General features: G+C 35.9%; 1 protein-coding gene across 5 annotated transcripts in view; it reads right to left on the bottom strand.

Annotated features, from left to right (window-relative positions):
- Positions 1–15141, bottom strand: part of Dhc98D (Dynein heavy chain at 89D) — a 608487-nt gene that overhangs the window by 429940 nt on the left and 163406 nt on the right. For all 5 annotated transcript variants that reach the window (XM_081742517.1, XM_081742516.1, XM_081742518.1 and 2 more), the window contains exon 25: positions 4531–4692. In XM_081742517.1, coding sequence (XP_081598643.1) covers positions 4531–4692 — 162 coding nt within the window. The remainder of the gene's footprint in view (positions 1–4530; positions 4693–15141) is intronic.

The following is a 15141-nucleotide window of genomic DNA, read 5'->3' as shown; positions in this document are numbered from 1 at the left end:
TACACCCGCTTCCGAGGTCGCCTTGGACTAAGAAGCTCACCTTTACCTAAACCCGAGGTCGCTTTGGACTAGGGATCCTAACCAGAACTAAACCTCGCGAAGCTGCTTTGGGCTGAGGAGGTTTTCCTACAAGTTCATCTAAAACCTGTAGATGTTCTGGAGTTTAGATTTTATAATATTTATATTTTTTATAATAAAATTTATAATTAAAATAATAAAATGTATCTATAAATTTTTTTTTTATTATTATTATTATTATTATTATTATTATTATTATTATTATTATTATTATTATTATTATTATTATTATTATTATTATTATTATTATTAGGGAGTTCTGGATATCTGATGAGGTCACTGAACTTACCTTGTGTTATCTTATGAATCGGAGAATGTGTGATTGGTATGTACTCTGTATATCTTAAAGTTATGGATGCTGTTTTCCGCTATTTGAGGAAAGACTGTTACTTTCGACGAAGTTGATAATAACAATGTCTGGAGGTTAAGGAACAGCAAGTCCTTCGTCATGAGGATGGGTCGAATTGCAAAGGATATATTAATTTTTAAAAAATTATTTTTTTCATGATTCTTTTCTAGAATGAAGAATCACATAAAAACAACAACAGCAAGGATGCCAGACTCCCTCCATATAACAAGTACTGCAAACAGCATACAAACTCCATTTCCATTCATGCATGTATGAAGCATTGTAGATTACGTACCAGGATATGTGTGATGAAGTTATTTCATATGAAATATCACTACTTTTTTTTAATAACAAAATGCAAGCACATGACAGTGTCCTGAACAAAGCTGCCCACAAACGGGTCTTAGGACACACACATTGTACTCGTGAGATTTTTTTGGAAGGAACATGATTTTTTATTGTAAATGACACAATCAAACGCTAACTAGGGTAATGGCACTACATATAGAACACTTAAGGGCATTCTTATGAATTTTTAATCAATATTTTCTATTAGCGAGGAACAGGGCCCTGTTTGAGCGATAAAACTTTAAAGGTGTTATTTATTGGTTGAAACCAGCCATTACGGCAATTATAATTAACTATTTTAAAATTTGAAGAACATTTAAATAGCAAAGTTGTATTACTTCTTGTATCGAACGGCTTGTGTTATATATCGAACAATGAGGTTTTAATTATCGAACAGAAGGTTTCATATATTGAACAGCGATGTTTAAATATCGAACAGAAGATTTTATTTTTAAACAATTCTCTTTTATTGTAATATAGATATAGTTTCATTGTAAACACATTGCAATAATTCTAAAATATAAACTAAGATAGTAGACGCAAAGAAAAATACATATTAAAATGTTCTAAGCTACAAAATATTTGTTTCATATCGCTACTCTTCAGCACAGACAGGAGCATCTTACGTTAATCTTTTTTGTTGCCTTTCTTCTTCTTCAGTCCTTCCCGGTATTTCTCGGAAGATATTGCATACATTTTCTTCAGCCTAAATGATGAGGTTTCTCCGTGGCTTTAGGAAGTTTGAGAAACTCTTTTAAAGATCATCACTACTACTTGAGGAAAACGAGCATGATAATTCCGAAGCAATCTCATTTTGATGCAATAATTTTGCCTTGTGAATTTTTACCCCAGTTTTCGAAATGATGGCACATAAAAGATCCTTCTTGGGTAAAGGTGCGTACACATTTAAGCGTTCATTATTCCATGTGAATTGAGGATCATCACTTTCTTTCTGTTCGCTTTCTTCTTCTGAGCTTGAATCATTTGTTTAGTTTTGATCATCCAATTTAGTTTCATGTGTCACACTGTACTGAGTTTTAACATTTTTCCAATATGCATCCAAATCTGAATCACCATCACTCTCTTCTTCTTTATCACATCTTAGTTTGTCATGGAACATATTAAGAACACGAGGAGGCATACATTCTTCCAGATCACCAAGCACGAACTTCAGTTTCTAATTAAGAGTAGGGAACAGTTGTTAAGATGAAGAGGTATTCCGGTCACTCTCTTGCTGTGGTTTTCCCACTATGGTCTTCAGAATATCGGCAACATATTTGCTATAGTCCACAGCAGCAGGACTCAAAGGATAAGGAACCACACCTACGAAATGCGCTTCTCACAATTTCTGGTTTGATGGCATGTTACCGATGCTCCGAGAGTTTTGATCTTCTCGTTCTAAAGAGCATTCTTCAATGTTTGTTTCAAGGCTGAAAATACGCCTACGTCTGCTGGTTGCAGAAGATGAGTGGCGTTGGGGAAATCCATGATCGTGACAATATTCACTGACCTGGAGTGATAAATGCCTCCTGCCCATCAAGAAAGAGAATAACAGGAAGTGTGATTTTCTCAGCCTCTAGAAAGGACCTAAACTGTTGAGGTAAGTCAAAAATGCTGTAGTCTTCATTCAGTCAGTTTCTGTTTTCTCGTAGATCCATGGCTCAGGTACACTGTTCTTCATAATTTTCTGAAGACGTATGTTGCTGTGGACGATCATATTTGGGGAGCAACAAACGTCTGCACAGAAATTGCCGAGTACTGTTATACCCTCTTTTTCCTTAGATGTTGCTGTAATTTGAAGCTGTTCTCCTCTTACATCAAGGTACTTTCCTCAAACCTTGTGAAACAGGAAGTTTGTTTCGTCTGCGATGAGGATCCTTCTTGGGTCTTCCATTATTGCAGTTAATCGCATAGATTTAAGATAGCTCAAAAGTTCAGCAAACCAGCCATGTATTATTTCCTCCGAAACCGCAGCCCCGCCCTCGCTAATAGTTTCAAGCCTTCTTCTGAGACAGGCAAGGTGTCGTCCCTTAAAACACCTGAACCAAGTTTTCTCTAGTCTTTCATGCTTGAATGGTGTGCTTCTTCCTGAAGACTGTACTATTTGCTGAAGAGTTTCTAGTAAATTACTTTTCTTCAACGGAAATGTTTTCTTTGCTATGTTCGTCGTCCATTCAGAAATTCTGTCTTCTTGTGGCTCTGGAGCGGCTTGCGCCCGAGAGCAATATCAATCTTCTGATGCCCAGATAATTTATCATTTAAAGTTGTTAGAGGAAACTGGAAGACTTTGGGACATCATAACGGATCTCACCTGCTGAACAGCTTCAGTAAAGGCAGATAACGAATACTGGCATTGTTTATTTACTTTTTTGACAGGCTTGATTCTGATTTTGGGGACAACTTTCTTGGAGTTTTTAATTTTGCCCATTGTCAAGGTCTGAGCAGTAGTTAAGGAAACTCACCAAAAATGTTTAAAAATCTTTTTTATGATTAACTTTTACTGTGTTTACTAGTCTATACATTGAGAAGGAGTACAGACGGGGAAAAAATCTGAAATAATGCGATCAGCACGACGTCGACTAGATAGGCTCTCTATGACGAAACATTACTAAAAAGATAAATCTAATTATTTTTATAACGGTTTGAACCCATGAACTATCAGGTACAAGGTGGATGGCTTAAAATTCAGTGCAAAATTCTGTATTCAGTGAAAAAAAAATCAGCAACTTAGTTAAATTAATATTTAAATCACCAATAGCCCTTGCAATTACAATAATGTTCGATACAAAAATACACTTTTTCTTAGAGGAACCTCTTTTATAGAACGGCATTTCGATATTACGAAATGGGACTCGAATATCGAACACTATTTTCTTTTAGCTTCAAATAAAATAATAGCTGAAAAATAACATTACAACAAATAGATACACATATATTCATATTAACACATCACATCATTAAAAGGATACTTTATGATGACACCTCACACGGAGGAAAAAAGGCTCGGTGGTGCGCTATTACTGCGGTGGTGCGCCTTACAGAAAATATAGTGATTTGTCCAATGTCCAGCCAAAACCACTGACTAGGAAACTTTACCGCGTTTGTTAATATCGAAAGGTATGGACCTATTCGTTTTTATAAGGCGAGGTTTGGAAGGGCGTGTTCACAAATTTCAGATAGTGCGCAATATTTTCGGTATTCTTATTTTTTTAACTAAATGACCAAGGTGTTCGATATTTAGGGGGCGTTCGATATTTACTGCCATTACCCTATACACTAATATTACTTTTAAGAACACTACCTAGAACAGAAAGTTCCAAAATCGAATACAACTTAGTTTACAAATCACGTTATCTTCCCTTTAACATAACTAACTCTAGTCTCCTCTACTACTATTGGGAGGGGAATGGTAAATTTGGGAGCACTTTAATTTCAATTTTCAATACACAGTGGAAGACCGTGAAAAATTATGCTTGGGGTCAGTGGCGGTTTCTGAGAGAAGTCGCATTAGTAAAAATTACATTTTTATCGCTTCAAGTTAAGGGAAGAAAACTTACCTAATGTTCTAATTCTTGTATAGAATAATCAGTATATTACCTAAACTTCTTCCCTCAATTTGAAGCAATAAAAGTAATTTTTACCTATGTGATTTCCCTCAAAAGCTGCCATTATTTGGGCTATCATTTTTATAATGCACATGAAGAATGTTTAAAATTAAAAAAAAAAAAATATGTATTTCTAGATTACGAACATACCTTTTGATTTTTATATATCCTGAATATGTCTTCCATTCCGTGTATTTCTTTTACAATACTATCAAAAACTGAATAATCTGTTAAAGGTAAATCAAATAATACTTCAGACTTTCCTAGTTCTTCACGTCTTTCCTGTAATGTTATCATCTCTTTTGTGAATACCTGAAAATAAATATAATAAATACTAAATTTTAACACAATAACTATTAGTTAAAGTCAGGCACGTAGCCAAGGGTGGTCCGGAGGGTCCGGACCCCCTCCCCTTCGAAATGAAAAAAATTAGGGAAGGATGAAACAAAATGAAATGAGAAAAAAAAAAGGATCAGCGTTAAAAATTAAAAACTACAGGAAGCTTTTAGTTACTCTTTCTTATGAGGAGATTTGTATTACTTGCAATACATGATGGCAAGGTGAGTGAGAACAAAAATTTATGTGGAAAGAAGATTCTGTTAACATTTGATTCAACAGATAAAGGAACGCAGATATTGTAAAATATTTTACAAAACATGATTGAGTACGTACTTTTTATAATAGTTGAGGTCATAATGAAAGGAAAATTGTTATATTTGAATAAACAGAGGAAGGACGTAAATATTGTATAACCTTTTTCAATACTTTTTAAAATTATTTTACTTGATATTTCTTCATAGTTTGTTATTAAAATATTTACCAGCATATACTCATTTTATTGTCCTAACAACAATATATGTTGATAGTAAAGTCGTTGTTTAGATTTATCGAGCTCCTGGGACTTCAGAATTTCATGTTACGTCCCCTCACCACCACCATCCCGTTACGAAATCCTGGCTAAAGGAACCAATATATTTTCCAGTAAAATAATGTAGAATGATCGAGCCTCAGGTGTGATGACCATAGTATTTCATGTCACGGACCCCCCTCCTCCCCTCCTTCACGAAATCCTGGCTACGTGCCTGGTTAAAGTCAATTCAATTCACAAAACTAAAATAATATTCTGAACGCTGCTACAAAATAATACATTAATAAAAATTAAAATAACACATAAGATCTATCAATACATTTCTCGACTGTGAACACCGCACTTAGAACGTGGATTGCACTGTTTCGAACTATGAATTTCGATGTCCTAGACAATTATCTAGGTTTGTGCAAAGGCTGATTTTGTTAGGACGAGTTGTCTGATCTGTGTCATTTTTGTCAGAGACATTAAAAATGGTGCAAGGTATGTAAATATGAAATGTAAAAATTAGAGATAAAGCCATATTTCGTACATATGTAAACGTAGATGGACGAGATTAGATAACGTGAAATGCGTGAAGTTGTCAGATTTCCAGACAATGTGCAATACATTTTACGGGTCTACGAGGCAACGAACTAAACTTATAGTATTAAATATTTAATTACGAAGAATTAATTATCTATGTCACTTATTCTCATAATACGAGGGCTGTCCAAAAAGTAACAGACATTTTGAAATAAAAAAAAGTAACAGAATGAACAAACCAAATTTTATTATATATATTTTAAAAGTACACTCTTAAGCTATTTTACTACATAATTGCCATGCAAATTAAGGCACTTATCATACCGTGGCACAAGTTTTTCAATATCGTGCGGTAGAAATCTGCCGCCTGCGATTTCAATCACTGGCTTACACCGGCATACAGTCTGGCGTCAGTATCAAAGCGTTGTGTAGCAAGCCATGTCTTCATCGCTGGGAAGGGGTGATAGTAGCTCAGTGCCAAATCCGGGCTGTATGGTAGGTAATCGAACACCTCCCATCCAAAACCATCCAAGAGCTCTCGGGTACGTTTGGCCATGTGTGGACGTGCGTTGTCATAAAAAAAAATCTTCGCACTAAGTTTTCCACGGCGATGGATTTCAATTGGCTTATGTGGTTTTCGCCAGCAGAAACCTAATTACAGAACGCACCTCACAAGGACAGGATTTTCTATCGCAGCGCATATTGTAACACGTCACAGAAAACACAGTAAGAGCGTCACAGTCCACGCGTCACAGTCCGGATGCGTACTAAGTGTAGCAACGTTCTGATACCAAGATAGTGATTCTAGCCCCGCCCATGCGGCGATAGGCCAAAACGTATGGGACTTTCTGGACAGCCCTCGTACATATTGTACCTTATTAGTTATTTACAAAAATTATATTTTTATTGTTACCCAAGGCTTGGTTTGGATTACTTTCATTGTTGCACCAATACTGTTCTCATTTAATCATTTAAAACTTAAAATTAGTTTCGATGGAAATAAATTTAAAACGAGTTTTCTATTTTGAAATCTGTAACATCAACACTGACAAGAAAGATAATAATAACTCTAAAATTATGAAGTGTGTTTTTCCGGGAAAGCTTTATGGTCAAATGATAGAAAAAGAATGTCAACAAAATTTCTGATGGTTAAAATGCATGTTCAAATTAAGCTAAAAATGACCTTTCAGACATTCCCACAAAATGGTTCTGGAAAATAAGACCCTTCTTGGCACAGTCAAAGTCTCCAAAATATCAATAGAAAGCTGGCACCTATAAATGCTAATGTTTTATGTTATTTTCATTTAGTTTGCTACAGTATACAGTTGGTTATTAGTAATAGTAGTGTTAGTAGTGTGATGGTAAGTATCAGAAGTAACTGTAGTAATAATATGCAAAAATCTTCTATTTGAACTTATGTCCCTAATTAAGCAAATGCCACTAGTGCTCGAGTTTGCCTCCAGTTCAATCTCTTAACTTTAAAAATGCGAATGCTGGATAGTGTTACCATCTAGAGCAGCGTTTCCCAACCTTTTTCAACTTGCGGCACACTACGGGTGTAAATTGAATTCTCGCGGCATACTCATAGTTATGATTATTATTATTTGCAAATATAAAATACCATTTTTTTTTGTGTGTGTGTGTGTGTGTGTGTGATTACTGATCTCCTTCTTACAGAGATGAAAGCTCGATCACTGGCTTTCCCCTACGCTAATTCATTATGCTTATTTTTTATTCTAATTTTAAAATAGAAAACAATTGCAATGAAATATAGGACTCAGATTTTTAAAAATACGCTTTCTTTTTCGGAAACTGTATCCAACCTTTCACTAAGAACGAAGATCACTAAATAACGAACGAACAAACAAATGTCTTGTACTTTTAACTTTGCTACTTTAACCAAAACCTTATTGCAATCACACAACTTGCGATGCGTCGAAGTCAAAACACAGCTGTTGAACAAAGTGTTTTCTGTAATTCACATGCGAATGAGTATTCTACGAACGATCACTTGACGCGTACCGTACAAGTGCTTCCATTTCTCGGTGTTAGTATGACTCTCAATTGAAGCGTAACATAGCAGCTAACCGTGGAAATGTGTACGAGTCGAAATACTGTCTGCTACACAGTAATAGATGTAGAATAATATATTACAATTACAGTAATTTTTTCCAAGGTAGAAAATCATAGTAATGTGAAATACAAAAATATACATTATTTCCTGTCTTGCAATTTGGTTGCTATAGAATTAATAATTTTGTTTCGATTTCCTCGCGGCACACCGGTTGGGAAACGCTGATCTAGAGTGACAAAATGAAACGTCTGTTAGCGGAACAGAACTGCTGAGACAGAATCGTCACTGATGTATAACGTACATTTTCCAGTACGATCCAGAAACAACCAATTGAGAATGCTCGAAAAGCATTGCTACAACGAACTTAAAAAGAATTAATTTTTCTTGTTAAGTTCTATAGGCTTTATGTTAATTGTTCTATGTACTTTATTATTACACTCATTAATCAATTCTTGTAATATATCCATCCATTTACAAGGGCTAATCAACGAAGACTGATACTGATTATTGTACCGCAGTTTCCTTTGTTGCCGACTGCCGGCACGTTTGATAGACGAAAGAGCTGTGTTTTATGCATACTCTCACTAGGTGACAGCATTGTCGTATCGGTAGGTTGGGAAAAATCCAGTGTGTTTTAGACACTGCTTCCATTTCGCTTCACATCGTGCTGTGTATATGCATACAATGGAGGTTACACGAGAAGAACAGTATGGAGCAATAAAGTTTTGTTTTCGCTTGTGATAATTGACTGAAAAAAATCATCTCCTCCCTCGGCAAAAGAACGCAACACCTCACGGGAATTCTCAACTTGCACAGCCTTTTGTTCCGGAATCAACGGTCGTGGTACCGAACGGGCACAAACACCGGACATACGGAGATGATTGTGCATTATTAAAAAAACATTACCATATGAAATTCTCAACACTTCACTTAGTTTACGTAATGTTATCCTTCGATCCTCACGCACAATCACAGCAGCAGTATTGATGTTTCTTTCTGTTACAGCAGAGGCCGGAACACCAGGTCCACTTTGCTTAACGCATGAAACTCGTCCTTCTTTTAATTCTTTGAACGCTGTTGGTCGAGGTAATGCACTTTCACCGTAAGCTTGTTTGAGCTTTTCGTATGTTTCAGAAGCTGTATGGTTAAGCGAAAACAAAATTTTGTCGCTCCATACTGTTCTTCTCGTATAACCTCCATTGTTTGCATATACACAGCACGATGTGAGGCGAAATGGAAGTAGTGTCTAAAACACAGGGATTACTCATAACTTACCGATACGACAATGCTGCCGCCAAGTGAGAGTATACATGAAACACAACTCTTTCAACTATCAAACGTCCAGCATTCGGCAACAAAGGAAACTGCGGTACAATAATCAGTCTCAGTCTTTGTTGATCAGCCCTCGTATATTCTTTAAGTACTCAATTTTTTCCACATGTTTTGTTTAGAGGTTCTGTTAAAACGTTCTACCACATGTTGTTTTATGAAGACACATGCTGAAAATGGAGGGCCCAAAATTGAAAAATGTGCAAAATATCATCTCTCTATGACTTACAGTTCCTGCGATATGACTCCTTAAATCTACCGAAATTCGAACATTTTTGGCCAATATCTGAGGAACGGTGGCCAGTTGGCAAGTAGCCACCGGTGACTATTGGTACCAAAATGTTTACCATTCTCTTAAGTATTGATCAACATCAATATCATCTCTCTATAACTTATATAGAGATACTTCCCGAGATATAGTACCTTAAATCTCTCGAAATCGCAACTTTTTTGGCCAATATCTCGGGAACGGTAAGAGTGACGCGAAAAATTCCCTTACTTTCTCAGATAGTTCTTGATGCTGTATCGAAGGAAGGGCTCAAAATTTAAAAAATCGCAAATGACAGACAGACACACACACATATATATATATATATATACTTCCCGTGAGGTCTTGCGTTCTTTTGTTGAGGGAGGAGATGAATTTCTTCAGTCAATTATCACAAGCGAAAACAAAACTTTATTGCTCCATACTGTTCTTCTCGTGTAACCTCCATTGTATGCATATACACAGCACGATGTGAGGCGAAATGGAAGCAGTGTCTAAAACACACTGGATTACTTCCAACTTACCCATACGACAATGCTGCCACCTAGTGAGAGTATGCATGAAACACAACTCTTTCAACTATCAAACGTGCCGGCAGTCGGCAACAAAGGAAACTGCGGTACAATAATCAGTCTCAGTCTTCCTTGATTAGCCCTTGTAAATGGATGGATATATTACAAGAATTGATTAATGAGTGTAATAATAAAGTACAATTAACATAAAGCCTGTAGAACTTAACAAGAAAAATTAATTCTTTTCAAGTTCGATCTAGCAATGCTCTTGGAGCATTCTCAACTGGTTATTTCTGGATCGTACTAGAAAATGTACGTTATACATCAGTGACGATTTTGTCTCAGCAGTCCTGTTCCGCTAACAGACGTTTCATTTTGTCACTCTAGATGGTAGCCCTATCCAGTTTTCGCATTTCTAAGGTTAAGAGATTGAACTGGAGGCAAACTCGAACACTAGTGGCATTTGCTTAATTAGGGACATAAGTTCAAATAGAAGATTTTTGCATATTATTACTACAGTTACTTCTGATACTTACCATCACACTACTAACACTACTATTACTAATAACCAACTGTATACTGTAGCAAACTAAATGAAAATAACATAAAACATTAGCATTTATAGGTGCCAGCTTTCTATTGATATTTTGGAGACTTTGACTGTGCCAAGAAGGGTCTTATTTTCCAGAACCATTTTGTGGGAATGTCTGAAAGGTCATTTTTAGCTTAATTTGAACATGCATTTTAACCATCAGAAATTTTGTTGACATTCTTTTTCTATCATTTGACCATAAAGCTTTCCCGGAAAACACACTTCATAATTTTAGAGTTATTATTATCTTTCTTGTCCAGTGTTGATGTTACAGATTTCAAAATAGAAAACTCGTTTTAAATTCATTTCCATCGAAACTAATTTTAAGTTTTAAATTATTAAATAAGAACAGTATTGGTGCCGCAAGATAATACAGGTGCAACAATTAAAATAATCCAAACCAAGCCTTGGGTAACAATAAAAATATAATTTTTGTAAATAACTAACAAGGTACAATATGAACGAGGGCTGTATGAGAAAGTCCCATACATTTTGGCCTATCGCGGCAGTAGGCGGGGCTACAGTCACCTCTCTTTTTCTATATATATACAGAAAGAGAGAGAGAGAGAGAGAATTCAGTAACCAACTCTTTAAGTTCGTTGAAAAGGCAATGTATATAACTGAAAATTTTCTCATCAATCGAAAGCAACCATAGTCACTGTTCTTCAATGCGATATTATGATTTCTGGTTGAATGGGTACCACCAGACTAGACAGTAAATTATCATTCTTATTTGCATGTTCTGGGTAAGCTGAGAGAACGCGGAAGGAAGAAAAATGAATGGATTCTTGGAACGGCTATCTACAGTTTTAGTTTCAAGTGAACGTTTTGATGGCCCGATATTCGTGAAATATTCAGTTTCGTAAGAATGTATGTATTATGGGTCACATTCCACCATACTATAGGTCCACGTCTCATATAGCATCGTTGCTTCAAAGGGACGTTTAACTTCAGCAAACAAACAAATAATTCTTACAATCCCTCTTCCGTTAACTGCTTAAGAAAACACTTTTTCTCTATCAATAAACTTAAAACCTATTTTGGTAGGGATAGGGAATATGGAAATTAAATGTTAATTTTTAAGTAAACCATCTAATTGCTTCACAGAATACAATCTTATATTTTTCCTCTTCTTCAATGGTTGGTGGCGACGGTGATGACAATGGTGTTATTCTAACTTTTGTCCAAAATGCCCATATCCAAATGTAATTTTAATGCACTCGTCTGAACCTTACTATGAATGATGAAGATTCGGGATATCAATACAACGATGCTTCAATATCCGGCCTTTCGTAACACTGAAAGACTCAAAGCATAACATCAATAAACTGAAACTGCTTTAAGACAGACGTTTTTCTTTCAAACGAATGGATAAAAAATTAAATTTGGACATTGGCACTCTGGTGAAAAGTTGCAATAACATCATTTGCATCTTCAGCGTCGTTAACAACCACTGAAGAAAGAAAGAAAAAAAAGAATGAAATGAAACGTTTCTTTTAATTTAACATCTCACAGTTATGCCCTTTAAGCTAAAGAAGACGGATGATGAATAAAATGAATAATGGTAAAATTAAATTTTTGTGCCTTTCCACTGGGAATCGAATCTACGAAAGAAAAAAGATTTACGATATGTATTCTGTGGGGCAACTAAATCTTCTTATATATAAGTATAAACATTTAATTTCCATATTTTCTGCTCCTACCAAAATACTGTTTCCTACCTTAATATTGAAAATGCTGACATCAAAAATTCGACATTTTATATTTTTAAACGAGCTAAATATAGGGATTTGAAAGAGCAGAAGTAAGTTTTCTTCGAGTTCATTGAAAAGATTGCTTTTCACATAAAATGACTTTTTCCCTACTATGGCGCACATCCCAACAATTAACTAGTTCCGTCATACATTGAGCTTTACTGACCACTTGTCTGGGTTGACAATGAGCAAACGATAATATTGTAAAATAAGTGACCTCGCTGATTTACAAAGACGGTAAATTGTAGGTGTGAGTGTGAGTGTGACGAAAATGACAAGTGTGTTAGGTGTGTTACGAGGGACAGTGTTCAAGGCGATGACGGTCTATAAACTCTCAGCTAAACCACATCGGTGAAGAGAAAAAATGAAATGAAATCTTTCAGTTCAACATCCCACACTTATGCCCTTTAGGCTAACGGAGACGGTTGATTAGGGCAAGTGAATGATGATGAAATTATTGGTAGAATGAGAATGTGGGGGGGGGGGGGGGTAAACGAAAATACCCGAGAAAATCCACAGACACGATGTTGTCCACCACACACTTACTTGGCTTGGGATCGAACCAGAAACCCCACGCATCAGAGGTATGCACTCTACCACTAAGCCACCATAACCCCGTGGTGAAGAGGAAAAGTGGATTGTTATTCTGAACCGTCGTGCGACTGCGGTGGAAGTGACCGGGGAACTGAAGCAGCACCTCCAACGGCTTAAGTCGATAATCACAGTCCACTGCATGACATGAATACACGGGATCGGGTTGCATTGACGGAACCACGGATAAGAGACCATCACGGTTCAGCACGACCCCAATGACGCCGCAATCATGAAACATGGACCACTGATGTGGAAACGTGTGATATGGTCGGGTGAGTCATCTTTCATATTATTTCAAACCAGAGCAGTGTTTATGTGTTGCAGATGCCCAAAGAAATGTATGATCCGCAATGTCTCCATTGATCTGTAATGCTGTGAGCCACAATATCCTCCATCCGTAAGCTGACGCTTACCAGTCACGTAACTATCCTGATTATGAACCCAGGACCTCATGCATCAAAGGGACGCGTACCAGCCATTAGACCAGCGAGAAATTATAGTCGATGAAAAAAATAAATGTGTTCGGCTATGTTCTGTGTTCAGAGAACCAAGAAAACTCTATAAACACAATGGGGTCGCCGTAAACCTAAAATTTTCCATTTCAGCAATTATTTCATATTAATAATTTTATTCTCCATGAAACTAGTTACCCTAGAGGTCAAAATCGGAGACACGGTGGCCTAGTCGAACAGCAGTATTATTTCTAGTGCGAGTGATAATTGATTTGATTCCATGTATGGAAGCGTGTGATGGAGAACAAGATTCACTGAAGACTGTAGAATGTTGCAAAGTGAAGTTAACGAATGCTTTCATTTCAATTAAGGACGACATGAAGGACATAATACTAAAATACTCACGTTATTACTCAAAAACAATCGTGGAACAGCATCTTTCAATAATACAAGTGAGAGTATTCTTGTAACTATTTAGTTTGCTAAACCTCTTGAGCAACTTCCAATATATCAAAACAATTACAAACTTATTTCTGATTTGACATAACTGAACATAATATTTACATTTTTAAAAGAAATGAATGATTTTTTATGCTAGAAATTCATTAATCTACGCCTAGACCACTCTATTCCCTATTTCTGATTTCTAGGTTAACTAGATTTATGGACTTAAATGCATAATGTGTAATAATTCCTAGAATGGAAAACTAGGAACATACAAAAATTTCTTAAGCTAGTGGTTTCGAAATATTTTAATTTCAGGGCGTCCTTAACGTGTCAGAATTTTCCTCGGCCTCCCAGAGACAAAATCCTAATCCTAACTATATATAAAACTATATGAACTGCCATAAATTAAAGGGGTACTTCCGGTTGACATGGAAAGCTAAAATTTGGCATGATTGTAGCTTTCCGGGACTAACCGACATGAAAATTGCCAAAAGTGAATATTTTAATTTTTAAGGGGTCTAAAGGGGGTATAAAGAATTTACCCGTGTTAATTAAATGGTCCTTTTTTTTTTAAAACCTATAATCTCATATTTTAGGTAGTTGGAATTATAATGAAAATTTGAAATTCGGTATGCTTGTACGTTTTCCTTAGCATTACCTAAGTAGATCACTAAAAATAAAAATTTCCGACTTTAGAGTGGTTTTATGAGGAACTGAAAAATCTTTTCCATGTTATTTATATGAGACACCTTTACACCCCAAAATTATTGGGCACTTCTTGTAGGGCTACACTGATTAAATTTGACATGATTGTAGCTTTTCGAGACTAATCGACAGAAAAATTGCCAAAAGTGAATATTTTTAATTTTTAGGAGGTCTAAAGGGAAAATGAAAAAAAAAAAATCCCATATTAAAAAACTTGAAATTCGGTATGCTTGTACGTTTTCGTTAGTGATACCTATGTAAATCAGTAGAAATAAAAATTTCCAAATTTAGAGTGGTTTTATGGGGAACTGAGAAAAAATCTTTTCCCATGTTATTTGGGACACCTTTTACACCCCAAAATGTTTAGGCTCTTCCGGCAAGATTAGAATAATGAAATTTGGCATGATTATAGCCTTCCGGGACAAACCGACAGAAAAATTACCAAAAGTGAATATTTTAAATTTTTAAGGGGGATGAAGAAATTGTCATGTTATTTAAATGGGCGTTTTCTTGGCATACAAAATATCTTTTAGATAGTTGAAATAGGAAAAGAAACTTGAAATTCAGTAGAATTCTGGGCTTAAGAGATGCGAGGCCGTAGGCCGAGCAAAGGCGGGGCTCTGGGGGCGGAGCCCCCAGTT

Source organism: Thermobia domestica, chromosome 16 (assembly GCF_964235325.1).
Source record: "Thermobia domestica chromosome 16, izTheDome1.hap1.1, whole genome shotgun sequence".
NCBI classification, from domain to species: Eukaryota; Metazoa; Arthropoda; class Insecta; order Zygentoma; family Lepismatidae; genus Thermobia; species Thermobia domestica.
Note: the sequence above shows the minus strand (reverse complement) of the source record. Positions and strands in the feature narration are given on the sequence as shown.